Source organism: Pagrus pagrus, assembly GCF_965226575.1.
Source record: "Pagrus pagrus genome assembly, chromosome: 18".
Taxonomy (NCBI): domain Eukaryota; kingdom Metazoa; phylum Chordata; class Actinopteri; order Spariformes; family Sparidae; genus Pagrus; species Pagrus pagrus.
The window spans coordinates 2,235,536-2,256,148 of record NC_140202.1 but is presented as its reverse complement, the minus strand read 5'-3'; the positions used below and the strand labels follow the sequence as shown (position 1 = coordinate 2,256,148).

The window sequence follows — 20,613 nt, the reverse complement described above, 5'->3', positions numbered from 1 at the left end:
TCCTGCAATGATAACAGAACTTGGATAATAATAAAAGACCTTTCACGTGCTGTGATAAATTAGCTACACCAGGTAAGTTTCACGTCTCTACAGGTTAATTCTCATACTGTACTAAAACTATAATGGCTGCCTGTAAGGTGAGAAAACACATTTATAAGATCACTCAAGACAGACAACACAACAGTCAGCTTTGGAAAATGTCTGGCAGCAATGTGAAGAAAACATAAAACAATGATTTAAAGCAAATGGACTCAAATGTTCAAAGACACTGGTTCGGTTACATTGATAATGAAAGTGCAACTTGAAAAACTCTCTGATGAAGACAGGCTGTTTTTATGGTTCCAACCCTGCCAAATTCACATTGGTGCCTGAACTGTAATCAATTTTGTCTTTTATTTTCATATTTACCCTTCCAACAGCACATGAGGCGATTTAATATCCTGAAGTCTGCTTTTCTCTGTTTGAAACTGAGCTGAATCTTATATTGTCTATGAACATGTCAATGTGTGGGTTTTTTGGTTGCTAAGAATAAACCCAACCAATCTCTCTGGATAACAGGAAAATCCCTTCTCTGGAAACCTCTGTCCAAATAACCCACATGACCTTGGACAACTGTAATCCTTTGTAATGTACGTAGTGGTGTCTGCTGAGGCTGTGTGTGTCGTTCCCACTCTCTTGTAGACAAACACACTCACACATTTTGTTGCCATGGAGCTTTATGAGCCTCACTGAATTGCCTGCACTGTTGAGTCATCCTTCTCTACCTTCTTGAGGCACAGAGTGCACACCAACATCCATATTTGTATTCCACTGGAAACCTAATGGAGCATCAGATCCTCTGGTCAATGCCTGCTTATCATCCCCCACACCCATTTTAAATCCAGAGGGGACAGAGCCTTCCAAGCTGTTGCCCCCAGACTTTGGAACGCCCTGCCACTGTCCTTACGCACCTTAAACTCCATTGAGTCTTTTAAAAAGGATCTGAAAACTCTACTGTTTCGACTGGCTTTTACGTAGGGGTGGGTTTTCTGTTTTTTTGTCGTAATTTTGTTTTATACTGCCATGCTTTTATGTTTCTAGGCTCCTTTGTATTTTAATTGTCTATTCTTGTTTTACTCCCTGACTCTGAAGCACTTTGTGAACCCCTTCTATGAAAAGTGCTATACAAATAAAATTTGCTTGCTTGCTTGCAGATAGCCTTGACAAGCACTGAGTTAAAGTTAGAGTCAGACTCCCCATTTACTAACCCCCCAACACACACACACACACACACACACACACACACACACACACACACACAGTATATACACACACAGACACACGGTCGTGTTAGGAAAAAGGTGTGTTTAGAGTCTGGGCCGGTGAACACAGGTTCTTTTGTTTTACAGCAGTAACCGGTGCCCTGCTCCTCTCGTTCTTTTCCCATGACGTACCAACTGGCCAGTTTTCCCTCCGATTTCTTACCGACCTCCTCCTTGAACAAATAATTAAGTAGAGGGGAGGCTCTAAATGAAACCCAAGGGATTTTCCTCCTTTCTTTCTCTCCATCTCTCTTTCACAATCAGATGATTCTTTGGAGAATTTAAGCAGTTTGGGTGGGTATTTAGCATCACTGTATCAATTATTTTGGAAAATGATAAAGTAGGATGTAATACTTGTACTAATGTAACTACTGAATTTAGTCTGCAAAGTTTAAAGCTTCCAATGTGTCAGCATCAGGCTGCTAAATGTGCAACAGAGTACCAAGGCCTGCAAATTAAATAAAATGTTCACATAAATCTTTTCAACACTGTCTTACTTTGGGATTCCCACAGTCCCACTGGTGTCTTCAGCTTACATACTTCCTGCCATACATCAATACATCAGCCAGCAGGGTTCAAAAGGACATTTGTCCCAGTTCTACAAAGAAGGAGGGTGTAGTTTCAAACACTAACTCATAGAGACAAACACAAAGGGAGGATGAGGGGGGAATCCACAGTAATCTTTCAAGAAGTCATCACACTGCACTAAGAGGAAAGCACAGGGGTTTCATGGTTTCTCCCTTAAGTATTCCGCCTCTCTCTTCCTCCCTCCTCTTCTGTCTGTCGTGAGGGTTTGGCAGTGAAGACAACCAGCCAAGGAGGCATTAAAGCCACCTGCATGGACATTTGAACTTACAGTATGGTCCTGTCCAGACCTGGACATGAAATCGCAATATCCTCCAATAGACTCCCTTGACAAATTGTGTGACTTTAAGATTTGGTGAGTGAGGAGAAACTTCAGAACCTTTGCAAAACAGCTGAGGCAAATTCTAAATATTTTGTGCCTTTTTGTAAATTAGGCATTAAAGGCAATACAATAAGTTGTTTATTTCCTTGTTAAAGCGTCAGTTTGTCACATTGCTGAACCGGACTGTGTGCTTCCTTGTCTGAGGTGCCTCCGTCACAGCTGTTTGAACACACTATTTCAACTGATTTCACCTTATACACTAAAGACAGAAAACATGTCAAATTTTAGAAATACAGGAATCAGTGACCAATTTGGACTACTTATTTGTTGCCTGTGGAGAAAGTCCACCGAACTCCTTTGAAAATCTCTCAATTTTGTGAGTTGTTGCATTAGGAGAAACTTTGTTAAGTGCTGTCTACAACACATTCTTAACTATTTGGGCCTTCTTGTAAATTCAGCGAATGTTATACAATAAGTTATTTATTTTGTTGTGTTAAAAACAGTGTCTGTTTGTCCCAGTGATGTACTTGTTTATTTGCATATAGAGCGGGAAAGTGAGATCCACTCGAAACACATGTTAATGCCAGGTGTGAACTGACTGGCTTAAAGCTGTCTACCTGTGAATGGATCACTCAGGATGAATGTTAATACCAGATCTGATCAGGGCCTATGATCTTCTTTTACGTTCACATTTAATGTTCACTGTAGAACTGAGGGGTTCAGCAGTTTGTTACCTTGTCCTTGGCTTCACTCAGTTGGTCCTCCAGTTCAGAGAAGCTGAAGCCAGCCACAGTGATGAAGTCACCGATCACAGCCACAAACTTATCCCCACGTTCCCTCGTCCTGCTCTGCTGGTAGAGCAGCTCCTGAAGGGGGGCAAGGCAGAGAGATGTGGGATTTTAAAAAAGATAATAGGTTAAGTTATGAAGTTATTGTGTGCTTCATACACTGAGAGAGGAGGGAGAAAGAGAGAGACAGTGACCTTTCTTTGAAGCCAAGGGAAGAGAATCTGATGGATGGGGATGATTTTAAAATGTTTTTAAGTTCCTCAGTTAAGGAAAATAATACAAACAAACCCAACAAAAACCGAAGATCTCTGTGGTGTGTAGTATTTTTATGTGCCTTCGTGTGTGCGTGCACATAAGCCCTTGTTTCCGTGTGAGGCTGCAAATGTGACATTTGTCGTTCCATGTCAGCATTGCCAGCATTTAAACACCTCACCCTGCTGTCCATCTCTGCCATGCTCGAAAGACATAATTACAGACAGGAGAAGAACCAATGGGAAGGAACGTGACACAAACGCAAAATAACTCACCGCCTCAAGAGCCTTTAGTCCGCTTTTGATACTGTGCACCTCTTTTTCCAACTCTGCCAAACTAGTGAAAGAAAGAAACAAAAAACTGTTATGGAAGCCATCTCCATCTATTTTCTTGTGCTACACTTCGCTACACCTGTGGGGGTAAATTATGTGTCCTGATTTCTATTTTCAGTTACTTTTTCCAAGTAAAAGATTCCAAATCTGTGATAGAAAAGAACTAAATCATAATCAAAATCACATATTTTTTAACCATATACCAACTGTTTCACTTACCTACTTTAAACCACATGCAGTTAGGACGACGAGTGTACTCCACTCTGCTGTAATAAAGATACATACTGTGGGTATTGTGAGATGTTGTGCACTCACTTGACTTTGGCAGCCTCTGGTACACTGCTGAGGTCCTGCTGGATGTTCAGTGTGTCAGGGTAGTTCTTCTCAAAGATCATGATCAGGTAGTGCAACATGGTGATGTTCCTGTTGAATCACAAGTGAAGAAACACTTTTTTAAGTACCACCGTGAATACTAGGCTTTTACCCCATTTGCATTTTGACAATATTAAGCCATGGAAAAGCATGCTGCATTAGCTGCTAGGAGTCCCAGTGGAACTATTTTTTATACAGAATACTTCGATTTAAAGGATAAGTTCACTCAAAAAACAAGTCCCCATCTACTTCAGTTGTTTAGGAGAAGGCTGCAACACTGTTTTTCAGTGGAGTTCCAGAAATGTTTTGTGGACTACAAAACTTACCCCAAATTTCCATCAGTTGAGGGTGAGTAGGAAATACATTTTTGGGTGAACATATCTTTTAAGGTGCTATAGGTTAATGTCATGTCCACAGTCTCTCCAGGCCCACCTGTCTATGCTGGACTTGGTGTCAGCGATCTTGTTGAGACTGGAGACCTTGAAGCCGTAGGCGTTGCCTCTCTGGCCCTTGTTCATGAAGTTGCCAAAGGCCAGCACCACCTCCAGGATCTGAGTCATCCTCTTGCTCCGGACCACCTCCCTGGATGCGTTCAGGATGGCTAAAGGAAAATGGAGAAAGAGAAGCTGCTGGAGAGATCATATAGTTGGTGATTGATACATGTGCACTTTGCTGAGTGCATCATTTTTTATATTGCATAATGAACTGGCCTTTTTCCATTCCCCTACATTCTGTTTCTCTACTCAGCCCCCACAAATACACATGAAAACTAAGTCTAAACTGTACGTGGCCCAGAGGTTCTCATTCTTTCCTCTGTTTTTAACATCCTTCATGATGATTGATCAATATTCCCCAAAACAACTGGGCAGCTCAGTGGGGAAACCCATCAAGTCCTTCCAACCATCCATAAAACAGCAGGGGGAAGGGAATATTCCAAACACAACCCCATGCTGTCCGTTTCTTTCCCCCCCAGAGAACAGACTTATCTGGCAAAGTGCAGGTGGTTCCCCCTCTCCACAGAGGAAACCTCAGCATGAATGTGAAAATCATTAACAAAATCCATATTGTTATTGTTAGAGTTCTGTCTGCTGTGATACAGCATGGGAACCATTCTTCTGGCTCTGCTGACAGGGTTCTGCTGGATGCAGATAGTCCTGGCAGCCCACAGCACTGTCTTTTAAAATGTTTCTATTGAACATGCTGGGTGGTCCAGGATAATATAGTCTCATCTAGAGTATATGACAAGTTACATGAATAATAAAAGGGGATGAGAACTTCATTATGGGCATTGATGAACAGTGTGGTCTGGGAACCTCTGGATCCAACAACAAAGATTCTGGAGGCTTGAATCAGTATTCATCTGTTCATACTTTCTTTCCATTCCTTGCAGCCAGGAATGTATGTCAGAAGATATATTTTATTCCATCTCAGATGAGAACAGATAGTGTGTCAAAAAGGCTACAGAAAACACAGGGCTAAACTGTCAGTCAGCAATTGCTGCAAATAAAACACAGTTAGCAAAAACATTGTAATGTGCTCATGAAAACTGAAAAAGTCATTTCAGCCAGCAGAAAAGTTGTTTTCAAGTCGCTCAGTCATGATACACCAATGTGTACACACGTGCACGCACACGTCTATGGACCTCATTGGAAGCCTTTTCCCCGAGTCTTTGAAGTGAGCTGCAGTGTTTACGAGAAAGGCTCTCCCCTCTCAACATGGGCCAGCTTTCCAAAACAGCCTCCTTGGTAACTTGGAAGCTGGCTTGAAGGGAAAACTACAGTGGGCAAATATACAGTCAGCCCCCCCGCTCTCAGCATATACACACTTGCACCCTTAACTCAAAGAAGGATTTTCACAAGTCGTTGTGAAAAGTATTGGTCATATTCTTCAAATGTGGTGCCTTTTTTCACTTCTAGGCATGTAAGCGTGTACAATCATTTGAATGTGGTATGCTGTAAAAGCATGTTGTGCAAAATGTAATCTTCTGCTCCATTTGTGTGTAACAGAATTCAAACTTTCAAAAGTGTACTGTTTTAGGACAGTTTTAGATAAGAAAGGAGCCTAATATTCTGCTGTTTAAAGAATAAAACCGTTGTCATTTTGTATTTTTCTTATCGTCAACAAATTCTATAAAAAGTCCAAAATCAACAGCAAGCCTCATGCAACAACCAGTCATACAGACAGAGTTTTTTGGCACATAGGAGTGATTCAAGAGAATCACAACACATCGTTGGCAGCTGTACTATTTTTAACTGGTTCTGAAACAGTTCAGTTTAATACTGATGCCTCTATATGACCTAAATAAGCAAATAAGATCATCAGAAAGAAGATTGTCTATGTCTGTGCAGTTATGGTTAATGGCTTTCAGTGAGTTGATTTACAGCACGCAGACTGGAAGGGCCTATGTTTACATTTCCTCAGGCGAAGTTTGGCAGTAAATAGAAGCCTACATTAGTCAATTAAAGCAAAGCTGGAGAAAAAAAAAAAAATTGACATTATATGTTGTGGCCCCATGGCACAGAGGAAGAAGATGTATCAGTCACGAGATGTATAAAACACTGTTTTAAGTCTTTTAGATGGAATATGTTGACACTATCATATACTAAGAAAAATATAGGTATTACCTGCCCAATCCTTAAATGAGCAATCACTGAGAGTTAAGTTCTCCGCCTTTTAGTATCCTCCAAGGTCATTGTCCTTACCTTCAACCTTTGGCTTGGTTTCACCTAGACGCTCTGCAAACTTCTTCTTAAAGAATAGAGCTTGCAGTCTCTGCTGGTAGTGGTCAATTCTGATGACGGGAAGACAGAGGTAAAGGGAGGATAAAGGAGAACAAATAAAAGAGTGAGTAACATTTGTCTCCAGGGGAGGGTAAGTTCAAAGCTTCACCCAATTAAAAAAAAACTCTATTGTAATAGGCTCTCATCAAGTTAGAGAGTTGACAAATGGGTATAGTAAACTTGCCAAGATGCTCACTGAGGAAGGGAGTGGGAATATAAAAAGGCACGAAAAAAGAAATAAATCCCAGATGTATTCCTCAGACCAAAGGAAATGCAGTCAAAAGAAAGAAAGTGGACAGAATAATATTTCCCTGAAGGAAATGAAAAGGCTTAATTATCTTGTACAAACAGAGCAGATTTTGAGAAAGGATGGAATGCAGAAAAAAAGGAAATGACTTAAAACGTCCCCACTCTCTGATTTGATGCAAATCCTCAAAGGAAGCCATGACTTATTTTCTCAGCTAAATGATGAATCACCCTGAAGTTTCAGGCTTGATCTTGATCCTGACCTTCCCATGCTGCTTTAAAGCTCATTCTTCATGAACAGACATTGTGCTTTCAATATCTTAGGATCTATTTGTGGCTGATGTCTTGATTCTGCAAAACATTTGCAAGGTTGTTCACTTCTTAAATATTCCATTTTAAATGCATGCCATAGACTGTACTACATATAATTATACACAACACACTACACACGACATACTGATATATTGTGTATTCCTCACCATATCTCACTTTCTTACAAACTGTCATAAAAAATAAGAAAATAAATCAACCAGCCCTGCAATTAGCAGATCTTTGTTGTTCCATGCTTTGCAGATGGTTTGGCATCATTAAAAATATAGTAGATACAGAAACCCTATGTCATAAATGCTGTCACCTGAAGCAGAGTGTTATACAATAATGTCGTCCTGTGTACCTGCTCATTTCAAAGAGGAAGCGATCAGCCCTGGCCATCCGCTCCAGCTCATGTTTGTGCTCCTCCAAGAGATCAATATCACTTTTCTCAGGGACAAACTTCAGCAGCTGCAATGGTACAAGAAGAGCATTAATCCAAATGCTAATGCAGTTCTGCAGAATAAACTGAAGTGTATAGTACTGAACATTTCTTGCAGAAAATCCAGCAAAAGTTTTAATTTAATGTTGATTATCATTATTACTTTTGCTGTAATATTTGTGAACTACAAATAATTTGATGAGATCCAGGTCCTTTTAACATTAAACATTAAAAATATATATCACTGTCTGAGGAAAGTGCTGGTTTGGCAAGGTACATCAAACCTCTTTGAAGACTTAATTGAATAATAGAACAGCAATTTTTTTTATCCCAATCAATCAAATCTATTTTTACCTCCCCAAACAATCATTATGCATGATGCTACTACCATGCTACACACTGTACACATGATCATTTATCAAGAACCAAACCTTACCTGCTCCAGCATATCTTTGGCTAGCTCTTCTCTCTCATCCATCTCTAAGATTGCCCTCTTGATCTCTTCGTTGCTCATTTTTAACCTGCATAGCAAGAATTACATTTATCATTACATTGCCATATACAAACACAACACAGAAAACTGTGATTCTAACACACTGAATACTGGTCTGGACCAGCACCAACCCCAGGAGTACTGCCAGCTGTTTTCAGTGCATTTCATCAGTGTTAAGTGTGCTGGGTTGTGATCAATAACAGCATTGTTAGTTGCTGCATCAAAGCCTTATTGACCAACTGCTGACCCCATTTGGGTCTAGTTTGTGCCCTCAGGCCATCTACTATTGACACATGAGTGAGCTCAGGGACCATGTTGTAGTTTTGTCTGACAGAGAGAGGTCTCAGGAAGTCTGTTTATTGATCTGTGAAGAAGGGTTAGGATTCAAATTCTCTAAAGGGCTTTGGATCGTTGCTGTTAGGAGACATACAAATAGTAACCATATTGTTGGGTGGATCTTAAATGATGACAAATGATTCCGGCTCAGTTACAGTGGGACTAAGAACCCCTTGGGATAGAGGGGTCAATTTTCTGTGTCTTAATCTATTCTATATGGTTGAAGGACAGTTTTTTCATGCACTGGTCAATTTTGACATTTTGGCCTATTTAATGAGCAAAATACACATTAAGGGGATTATTTTAGTTCAGATTTCTGTTGTGGACATTTAAGCAAATGAGTGCATCTTTAATCAAATAGCCTAAGTCAACATAATGAAACAAGACATTTAAACCTGATGTGATCCAATGTTCAGATTTCTGTTCTGGAAATGTATGCAAATTAAAGCAATTCAATTATTTGATTAAATAATGCGTCATTGCATATTTAAACATACAATTTCAGAAGTAATTTCAAAAAAGTAATTGCCTTAATGTAAGTAATCAATTTTTGAAGTTTCATAGTGATATCTTTTTAAATCTGAACACTATTACAGAGATGCATCCTCACCTAGACAATTCTTTCCATCCATCATATGACCTTGTTTGCTCTTTCTTTCAAAAAAGTGTTTGTGTGTCCATTAAAAACACATTTCCTGTACCAGACATAAGCAGCACCTGCCTCAAGCAACTTCACGCTAAATTACAGCTCTATACCCTGACGCAAAAGCTGTAGGGTCATGTATTTCACAAAAGATTATAGTCTTATTAACAGATAATAATTACTTGTTCATTGATGGTAGAATATACGCTGCTCAAAAACATTAAGGGAACACTTAATCGTCACAGTATCAGTATCAATATCAAGTAAGTTAAACTTTAGGGATATCAATCTGTCCATTTAGGAAGCACAAGTGATTGTGAATCAATTTCAACTGCTGTGGTGCAAATGAAAGTGTCAACAGGTGCAATGGAGAGACGAAAGCAAGACAACCTGCAAAAAGGGAATGGTTTTGCATGTGGTGGCCACAGGCAAGTTCTCTCTCCTCATACTTCCTGACATCCTTGTCACTACTGGTAGCATGAGGCGTACCTGCAGCCCAATCAGGTTGCACAGGTTGCACAGGTAGTCCAGCTCTTCCAGGATGTCACATCCATATGTGCGGCCACAAGAAGGTATGCTGTGTCTCCCAGCACAGTCTCAAGAGCATAGAGGAGATACCAGGAGACCAGCCGATAGACAAAGAGAGCTGGACAGGGCCATAGAAGGGCATTAACCAAGCAGCAGGACTGTTATCTGCTCTTTTGTGCTAGGAGAAACAGGAGGAGCACTGCCAGAACCCTACAAAATGTCTCCGGCAGGCTACTGGTGTGCATGTTTCCAACCAGACTGTCAGAAACTCCATGCGGCTGGCATGAGGGCCTGACGTCCTCTAGTGGGACCTGTGCTCACAGCCCAGCACGGTGCAGCTCAATTGGTGTTAGGCGAGAACACTAGAATTGGCAGGTACGCCATTGGTGCCCAGTTCTCTTCACAGATGAGAGCAGGTTCACAGTGAGCATATGTGACAGGAGTGAAAGAGTCTGGAGACGCCATGGTGAACGTTCTGCTGCCTGTAACATCATCCAGCATGACCAGTTTGGTGGTGGGTCAGTGATGGCCTGGCCTGAGGAGGCATATCCTTGGAGGGTAGCACAGACCTCCATGTCATAGCCAATGGTACCCTGACTGCTGTTAGGTTCCAGGATGAAATCCTCAGAGCGATTGTCATACCTTATGCTGGTGCAGTGGGCCCTGGGTCGCTCTTGGTGCAGGACAATGCCCGGTCTCATGGCCAGAGTGTCTAGGCAGTTCCCCTGACCTAAATCCCATTGAGCACCTATGGGACGTTATGTATCTGTGCATCCGACGCCACCAAGTACCGTCACAGACTGTCCAGGATCTCACTGATTGACTGGCTGGCCATTCACACTACTGAGTGACATTATGAGTTGCCGTGGTAAAATTCACACAAGTTGGATCAGCTTGTGATTTCAATTTTTAATTTTTAATTTTTGGTGTGATTTTGGATCCAGCCCTCAATGATTATGATGAAATATTTTCAACTTGAATAATTCAAGTTCTAAAGTGTTTCCTTAGTTTTTTTGAGCAGTATTTATAATAATCATTTTGACTGGGACCCGTACTTTGAAAGCAGGATGATACAATTCTGCGCACGTCTCCCGTCGATGACTGACAGCTCCTTGACCTTCCGCGTGCTGACGTATATGTCATCCATAGAGCCCGTCTCTTTCTGCAGATAGATAAGAGCAAACAACCAGATTAACTTTGCAACATAGTTTTGATTATAAGAGTGCTCATATAAAGTGCAAAGCCTGCAAAATGAAATGTCGCCTCCTCACATCTGTTTGACATCATCATCTTGTTGAGAGATGACATGACCCCTGTCAGCATTAAACGATGCATTACTTAGATATTTGAAAAAAACTTAAAAACTCAAAAGAACCAAGACCAGTTGTTGTTTGATCACAGCCACTATGAAGGGCAGACTAAAAGGTAGCACTCCCGCCAAATACTTTAGTTGGCTTCAGGTCAGGTTCCCTTGCCTGCTTCTGTAGTCACTGAGGCCATGATGCATGACTGATTTAAAATGTTTAAACCCTGGGCTTCGCAAAGTTCACAAATTCATGCCAGTGCCAACAAAAAATCTAAAGCAGGACCTTACGAGGGTAGATTTTATGTGGTGAGTTACCACTACAAACACAATGCAGGCAGGCCTGTAAACCTCTCAGAGAAACAGGAAACACTACTCAAAACTTGGTTCAGGCCAGTCAGATATTTTTGTAAGCTTCTCACAAATGCATTAAAAATCAGCACAACAAAGAATACATGTAGCTATATGTTAAACACATTCTATTTAAGGTCCTAAATGGTTTCCTGCTTGACAGAAAATCCTTTGTGAGGTTGCTGACTATGATGTATGTAAAACAGATGCGGCTTGTAAAAAACGTGTCCTTTTTCCATGGCTGCTTTGACCTGAGCTGCCTGGCAGCAGAATGAGGTTGGTACTGGTTTAGGCGGACAATTCCCATTTCCTGGGTATGCAAAAGCCCCCTCTGCCCATGCGCTAAAGGTTATTTTGCTTACTTGTGTATAGCATGTGCACTCAACCCAATGTAACTGGAGACTAGCGCCTTCATCTTTTATAAGTTATTAAGTGGCATGATTGAAACGTGGTCATGTTTTTTGGACTGCTTTTTTCTACTGTACAAGGCAACCTGGTTGCAATGGTTTCTTTAACAAGTGGCCGCTTTGAAATATAGGTTTTCTTTCTGCTCAGTTCATGAAGATGAATTATTACAACAATGGCAATGAAAGATGATAATAGTAATAATGGTAATCAACACAATAACTAAGATGAAAATGGGGATGATATTTAAAAATATGGCAATGATGATGTATGCTGCATTTACATGAGGGTCTTTAAACCTGAATTACTTGATTTTTTTTCAGCACTGACATATTATTGCCTTATAAAGATGATATAGTCAAGGTGTTTAGGCATCCACCAGACACAGAGCAATATTAGTATTTATTTGGAGTTGTGTTTTTGGTGACACAACAAACACAAATCCAACATTTTACTCTGCTTTTAGCTCTGTTTTTGGTCTCCTACATCGCTTGAGAAAATATATTGTAATATGACTCTTAAGCTGTTAAATGCTCCACTGTGTCTGTCTGCTGTTTGGTGCGGAGCAGGTAGCGTATAGGGGGGTTTTAGAACAACACTGAGAATGATAAGAGTGACAAAAAAATAAAGTTAAAGTTATGCAATTTCTGCCTTGATGGGTCTCTAAATCAAAACAAAGCAAAAGACATTTGGATCATGGGAGTTGTTGTATTCATTGCTAAACAATCATCATTGCAGATGAAAATCTACCATGTGACTTTAATAATCTCTCCTCAAAAATGATAAATTCCCCTCCTATTTTACCTTAGAATACAAAATGTTCTATTCGATCACTTCATACTGACAATCCCTCTATCCTTTAGGGGACATGTAAAGCCTATTCCTGGGGTCCTTGATAATGTCTTTTGTAGAATTCAGGAGGCGTCAAAAGAACAAACAGTGGGTACTTCTAGAATCTAGAGTAGCAAATTTGGAAAATGTTACATATCTAGCCCAAATCCAAACCCACTTAAGGACCTAATGGCTGCACGTATTGCACTGAACACTTTGTTGATTCAGGACTCTGAGTACTCTCTTAATTTTTACGAAACAGAAGCTCTATTAGTTTGGGGACAAAACTGGTAGATATCTTGTTAATCTCATTAAAAAAGAGGGCCAATTCCCAAACTACTGTTTCAATTAGGGACTCCAAGGATGTCAGATCATTTGATACAAAAACTATTAATAAAGAATTTGCAATACTTTACTTGAATTTATACATATCTGAACAGCCTGATAACGCCCTAGACCTTATGTGTTAATTTTTCTCAGACCTGTGACTCCTGCAGGTGACAGATGCTCAAGAACTACAGTAAAATGCCCCAATTACAAGAGAGGAAGCATTGCTTGCTCTAAAAGCAATGCCATCAGGGAAGGCCCCAGGGCCAGATTGGTTTGGATGTGAGTTTTAAAAGGAGTTAAAAAATGTTTAACCATTCTTTAGAACATGGGATCCTACTTCAAGGACCTGGCCGGAACTCCGGTGATAACATGAAAAAGGATCCTTAATATAATTCAGCTACCTCAAGCCTTTAAGGGACCTGCTCTTGTGCTTTCTCTTGATGCCAAGAAGGCACTTGACCGGATTGAATGGTCTTATTTGTTTTATACGCTGGAGAAATTTGGCCTGGGCAATAACTTTATCAAATGGGTCAGGGTTCTTTATAATACTCTAACAGCAGCAGTTCTGACAAATAGGCTCATATCCAGCAATTTCTCTCTTTGCTGAGGAAATAGACAGGTGACCGTCTTTGTCCGCTGCTCTTTGATGTTGCTATTGAGCCACTAGCTCAGGCAATAAGGGAAAATGCTTTAATATCTGGTATCCTTGCTGGAAATTGAGAGCACAAAATTACTCTTTACGTGGATGATGTTTTGATATTTCTTATCTTGACCAGAAGCGGACATCGTCTGCCTAACCAAAGCTATTTCGTCTTTTGGCACTTTTTCGGGGTCTAAAATTAATTTTGCAAAGTCTGAGGCTATGCTGCTGGGGTCGTTAGTGTCAGTTCCAAACCTGGCAGGGAAGTTGGGGAAGGACCAGTTATTTTTATTTTACCATGTCTTTTTACTTTCATCTCTTAATCTTGCAATGTCAAGTCTGAGCTGTTCTGGTTCTGTGTTAACATGAAAAAAAGCAATAAATATATTATATAAAAAAAAAATATGGACAAGAAGCTTTAACAGTAAGGTCTGCGAGATAAAGGTTCACACATCCTAAGACATTTTAATGAAGAACAACAGCAAACACTGTGTCCACATCCCACAACCAGTCACATAATAACACATTAATTACAACTGGCTTCTCTGGGTGGCTTCAGCATTGCAGAAGAGAAGGTGATAGAGCAGTAAAGGTAGGTAACAATGAAATGAAGATGCTGGAAGATCTTTAACTCACCTGTTTGAAGGATTGATTAGTGAGCAGCTCCTGCCCAGGCAGTCGGAGAGTGCAGAGAGACACAAAACAAATTGAAAACACATGCAAAGATTAGCACTTCAAGCAGAAAAAAGTGGTGGCTAGAGCAAAGAACTACAACTATGCACACTACAAGCTGAAGCTGGAAAGCCCTCTGTGGGAAAAACAATATGAATCTACTGTCCAAGTCATCAGGGGCTCATGAAATCTTTAGTGGAAGTCTAAAATATCTGAGCTGCATAGTTGAACCAAAAAGCTTTTAAACTCTACTCTGTTTCAGTTCCTGTATTATTAAAGAGTTCAAGATTGTTATAATGTATTCTTATGATTGCATCTACTTGACATAAAAAACAAGAATATGAAAAATGCACGCAGTTAACTAATCCTACAGAGGGTGAGTGTAAACCAAGGTCCATATTGAAAGGAAGACCAGTGACAAGCTGTAAAAACCAATTATCCCATGTATAAACATTTCAGTATTGTCCAGTTGAACTCAATCTCGCACTTGCTAAATGGAACCGAGCTGTCAAAGCCAGGGAGTATTGGGTTTTTATGTGGCTATATTCATAAAGATCTGCATTTTACCATTAGCCTGAGCCCATTAAAAACTGCTCTAAATAAAGAAATACCCAGAGTAAACCAGTGTCAGCAACAACTTCATATGACCCATTACTCTTTTAAAGAAACCTGAACAGAGAAGTTGCGCTTTTTGCTGTCAGAAAGTTTTAAAACATGGCAGTAAAATGTATTTTAAAGGAATCAAACATTATAACATTCGTTATAATAACCTTAAGAAATGCTCCTCATTGAGCCTTTGAGACCTCACTTCAAACTGTGATTGCTAGAAACTCATTAGAGCATATTAACATTCCACTTAAAACCATTTGAGGCAGTAAATCATTTTATGCAATTGCACATAATATTATCACATGGCAAGTGGTGTGTAATTAGTTTGTAGCACGGAAGTAATTGCTATGTACTGTATGGCATCGCCCCAAAAGCGTGCATACTGCAATCATCCTATTAGTTAGTCCCTGGTTCAACATGGTTTAGTCAATTGCTTCTTTATTTAAGAGTGTTTGCTTTAGTAAAGAGTTTCCTTTATCGTGACTCCTCATGACTTCAGTGGTATCTGTAGCAGTATTGGTAATGACTGTTTCCTTTGTGTTGCCTTTATCCATGAGCCCCTGAAGACCCAGTCAGTGTCCTAATTCTCACACAAATGCGTTGCAGATACCAGGGCAAAGCCTGAGCTCTGTGGCATCTCTACAATAAGGCATTCAGCAGTGAACAGCTGCTCATGTTAGCCTGGAGCTTGGCACACTCAAGAGTCCTCCTACAACATCCCACTCCTCATCCTATCTCTCTCTCACTCTCACACACACACACACACACAAACACACAAACACACACACACACACACACACACACACACACACACACACTAGAGAATCAAGGAAAATTCAAACTTCAAATGCAATACACTAACAGTGATCAAAACAACAGGTATATAACAGATTTCTGTGTCTATATGTTGATGCTCGCCAAAACAAACACACCCACTGCACCACAATTTTGAAAACTGCATTCCAGAATACTACATCCCACTGTGCAAACCTGTTGTCTCTGATAGGCTGAAAACATCTTCTCTATATCTTTGAGGTCAAGAATCTTGAAAGCTCTCAGGTCATCGATGTCGTTCCAGATGGTGCCATTGATCATATTCTGAAAATGGGGAAAGGAACACAAGGGATTAACAATTAAATACTGGTTAACATTGAATATATACTACTTCTAAATGTTGTTCTACGTTACTAACTCAATACTAACTAATATTCAAATCAAGGAGCAAAGAACAGATGCTTTGAATTTGAATTTGGGATGATATCAGCTAATCATGCTCATTATATCATCATAAGATCTGCAGGGCCATAATGCTTTGATGTAAGAATCAAAGATCTTGATTTTAGTATAATGATATAATTGGACAACTGTGGTTGTCATTAATATAGTGCAAATTAGCTTCTCTCTTTCAACTAAATTAAAGTTTAAATGTTTTCACACAATAGGAGAACAGTTTGGCACACTAGATGTTCTCACTGTATTCTCACCTCTCCTAGTTTGGCCCAGTTGAAGGACTTCAGGGGATGAGAAGGCTGAGGGATGGACTTGGAGCGCATCGTGCTTGCTGAGTTGAATGATGAAGGAATAGGAGGAGGCGGTGCTCCAAAAATGGGAGGGGCTCCTGGCGGAGGAGGAGGTCCTCCTGGTGGAGGAGGAGGTGGTGGTGGAGGCGGGCAGCTGAATGGTAGTGGAGGAGGAGGTGGAGGAAAGCCACCCATCATAGGTGGTGGAGGTGGAGCCACGGGGCCACCAGGAGGGGGAGGAGGAGGTGGGAAAGAGACATTGCTGCCCTGCTGGAGGGGAGATTGAAAATAAAGTTATTATGTTTTGAATTACATATTACATTAATTCGGCAGACTTTTATCCTACTTGACAGGTGTATTTTAATTTAATAGCTAAATGTCATAAAATGAGTGTCACCCTTCCAAATAAACAGCTAAGCATATGTCAGAGAGCTACCCTGCAAGTGCTTTTTAAAAATTATAATGTCATGCCTGAAACAGAGCCAAATACCAATAATGACATTTTGGGAAATATGCTTGTTTACTGCCGTATTGGGCATTAGATAAGAAGACAAACTATATGTATCTGACCCCAATAAAATAGATAACTATCTTAACAAAATAGCTTGCTTTAGAAAAAAGAGGAGAAACAGACCTTCCAAAAACTCTAGTCTTACTTACATGACGTATCTCTAGCTAGAAAAAAAGCCAAAACTACATCCAAAATTCAGCTGGTGTTTGTTCAAAGTTTTACAAAAATGCAGACATAGCAACTATAGAATGACAACAGGACTTCTGAGATGCTGCATTCAGTTACTGGGCCCAGCTGTCGTTGAGTAATAATTAGCTCCAATACGATAACGTATAACGCTTAATAACCTTTACCTCTACAGTTCTCTCCATTTGCAAAGAGTAAATACTTTGATTAGTTCCTCCTTCCACTATTGTTGGAGCTTTTTAAAATTGATTAGGCCTCATAATTAGCTCCACAGATAAGCTAACGTAAGTTAAGCTCATGAAGCTACAGTGTCTCCTTTTCTCTTTCTACCTTTGTCTAACACACATACGTAAATGTGCAATGGGTAACATATGACAGATTTGAAGTTGTTGGAAGGCAGCTTTTAATGTTTCTTCCTTCCACTAGTGTTTGAGCTTTGCTAGGCTAAACATACCATGAACCAATCTCTGTAGTGAATGGAGTGAGGTAACAATGATACCGAATTGTCTTATGAGTGAGAAAGCAAACAAATGATATCACTAAATTTTGAAGCATCTTTTAAAAACTTAGTTTAATTGGGTAATTTTTCTTAAGGGAAACTGTAAAAAAGTGGGAAAAAACTAATTTAGAAAAATCCATTATTAAGATGAATAAATCACTTAGCAATATGCTATGCCATTACTTAAAAGCACATCACACAATCATGGAGCATGTTGTATGTGTCATATTGTAATGTATTATTAAAAGCAGCACTGCTCACAGCTATGTCATTGATTCGTGAGGACAGGTCCATGACTTGCTCCCTGGCAGAGCGCAACTCCACTCCCTCGCGCTGGAGTTTGTCCTTCATCTTGTTCAAAGTCTTCATCATATCGTCCTTCTCCTGGGTCTTGGTTTCACACTCACGCTCCTTCCTCTCTAGTTTAGCTAGCAGCTCTCCATGATCTCAAAGAAAACAATGGGGCAGAAATGTGTTAATGGGATGTAAATTCAGATAATAAAATGCAACAAGAATAGATACATACAGAGAAGCAGATAGTGATTTGTTGGCAAATATATACATAGAATATATGAAAACAGATGGATGGAGATAAGAATGCATGATACATTTGATGATGCATTTTCTCTTTCAACCTGCAGAGTGCAGTGTGTAAAACAAGTTTTACCTTTCCTGAACTTCTCTGCCTGCTCTCGCCATTGTTTCACCTCATTCTCATTGACCAACCTGTGAAGCAGGCAGACAAAAATGAGCACAGACACAAAAATAGACAGACAAACTGAGAATAGCCTTGCACAAAATGCTTGCACATGGGGGTCAACTGCAGTCCAACCAAGTCAAGTCAGAACATTTTGAGGAAGTTGAATAATTTGATTGGAAATCTGTTGATCACTGACAACAGTTCTTCACTTACTTTTAGTGAGAGGAGTTCAGATTCATTACCAACATTGACTGGGTTGATGCAGATTGCTCTTTAAAGCTGTGTGACACATTAGTGCTCAAATAATCCCTGCAATACTGAGTACAGTTATGTTCAGCTTGAGGTCAAGGAGAGTTACAATGATGTTCTGATATTAATGTGAGAAATGAGTGTTCCTGATAATGAAGCAATCAGGGAAGCTGCACATTGGTATAATAGAATATAGAATGCAAGATGTAAAAAAACTGAATGAAGGAGAAGTTAAAAGATTATCAACTGGAGAGTTTTTTAGAAATGAATTCAGATGGAGAAAGACTAGAAAGTGAAACCTTGAGCACCGGTGGAAGCCATGACTAGAGTTGAGAGAACAGACATGATTCAGTGTCACTAAGCAAAGAGTATAAGAGACACAATGAAACAGAGAGAGCATGAGAGAAGGCAGTACTAAAAAAGGAAGAGTGCTGAGTAATGACTGCCAATAAGGATAAAATAACATCACTGTGGTAATGATTCACACTTAAACATTTGTAATTAATCCACACTAGGAAATCCACAAGGCAATTCAAAGCATTAATCAGGTCTTCCTAATGCTTATGTTAGTGAATAGGACAGTCTGAACTTGATCACAGTCAGTGCTACTTTAATTACAGCTCGGGCAACACTCCATGGATCCAACTCATTTTGTTGACCAGTCAAATAAATACCTTTACAAAGCTGTGGAAAAATGTGATTTTGTACAAGAGTGTTAATTTTGTGTCAAGAGTGAGTAGTCAGAGCCGTCGTCATGGTGACCGCAGATGATGAATGACTTTGTCTCCCAGTTGTTTTAACAGTTGTTTTAACGTCCCCCTCTGAGCCGCTGCTACACCAGACAAAACATTTTCACCCGCTCACAGTCAGGGCCTCCGGCATGCGGCCAAAGCATGAGGAAAGCTCAGTGTATGCACCCTCTTTCCAGGCATAATTTACTCCAGGAGAGTTAATGGAAACACAACAAGACTTTGGCAAAAATTTAAAGTGAGGGATAGGTTTTGACTGCTGTGATGGATCTGCAATGGACAGTAATGGACATCCGGGCTCAGAAGCATCATCCAAGTTCACTTTCTGTACGCTACTTGAAAGAATTACCCTCAAGTGAGTTGATTGCACAAACAGAAGTGACTGAATTAGTGAACACAGTAGGAGCTAGCAGGGTCCAAAGTTTACCACGCTAGATTTATACGTTGCTTTCATCGCTGAGACTAAACACATTCATCACTGACCTAAAGCTTGACTTGAAAATCACAAGAAAGTGGAAGAGAAAAAAGATGGTGACAGAAAAGAATGACAGCACATCAGAAAGTGAAAATGAAGTTAACTTGGTGGGAGAACCATGCACCAAATGTATTGTATGGACAAAGCCCAGAATGCCATCTTTAAACACTACCTACACTCAGCACACACTGGGGTCATTCCCTCCTGAACACAAGTGTAGATACGTTTAAAAAGTCAGTGAAACCCAGACCACATGAACCAGCAAATGTTAATGATCATTTGGAATCCCAATCTCTGTAGGTGACAGTGTAGACTGTGCCCTTGATGACATACAGAAAACATCTAATTCCAAGTCATAATGGCTGCATTTTCCTATTATTTCTCCATGTTGACTTCTACATGTAGCGTAGTGACTGCTTCGCCACACCTAAAGATGGCTGACTTGGCCAGCCTACCTGCTTAATGCGATTAGAGTAATTTCCTTTTGATCTCTGTCTTCCGCTTTCATGCCAATTCACCCTCTTCCTCCGATTCTACCCACGGCCCCCTGCTGCCACCTTCACTTCACCTCACATTCTCCACTCCCATTAAAAGTAAAAAAAATGAAAGCCAGGCCAAGAGTGCTGAAAAAGGTCTATTACACAAGTGAATACTGGGTTGTTGTAAACGTTGCCTTACACTAAATCTCTGTTATAAATTCCAGTGCTTCTCTGCCTTGTAGCCATGCCCCAAACACTCAATTTTATTTATTTTCATACAATGTGCTGATATCAGGGCGGTCTTTAATCTTAGTTAGAAGTGATGCTGATTGGATGCAATACCCACAAGATATGTTCAGAAATGAGAGTATGATA

General features: G+C 40.1%; 1 protein-coding gene across 9 annotated transcripts in view; it reads right to left on the bottom strand.

Annotated features, from left to right (window-relative positions):
* Positions 1–20,613, bottom strand: part of daam2 (dishevelled associated activator of morphogenesis 2) — a 120,681-nt gene that overhangs the window by 8,565 nt on the left and 91,503 nt on the right. For 4 of the 9 annotated variants that reach the window (XM_084380458.1, XM_084380460.1, XM_084380459.1 and 1 more), the window contains exons 12-25: positions 18,835–18,858; positions 18,254–18,312; positions 17,848–18,032; positions 16,355–16,660; positions 15,861–15,968; positions 14,226–14,255; positions 10,785–10,891; positions 8,166–8,250; positions 7,652–7,758; positions 6,655–6,743; positions 4,385–4,553; positions 3,896–4,003; positions 3,524–3,584; positions 2,943–3,074 (exon numbers count right to left, since the gene is read on the bottom strand). In XM_084380458.1, coding sequence (XP_084236584.1) covers positions 2,943–3,074; positions 3,524–3,584; positions 3,896–4,003; positions 4,385–4,553; positions 6,655–6,743; positions 7,652–7,758; positions 8,166–8,250; positions 10,785–10,891; positions 14,226–14,255; positions 15,861–15,968; positions 16,355–16,660; positions 17,848–18,032; positions 18,254–18,312; positions 18,835–18,858 — 1,570 coding nt within the window. The remainder of the gene's footprint in view (positions 1–2,942; positions 3,075–3,523; positions 3,585–3,895; positions 4,004–4,384; positions 4,554–6,654; positions 6,744–7,651; positions 7,759–8,165; positions 8,251–10,784; positions 10,892–14,225; positions 14,256–15,860; positions 15,969–16,354; positions 16,661–17,847; positions 18,033–18,253; positions 18,313–18,834; positions 18,859–20,613) is intronic. The other 5 variants (XM_084380453.1, XM_084380456.1, XM_084380454.1 and 2 more) reach the window with 5 other exon arrangements.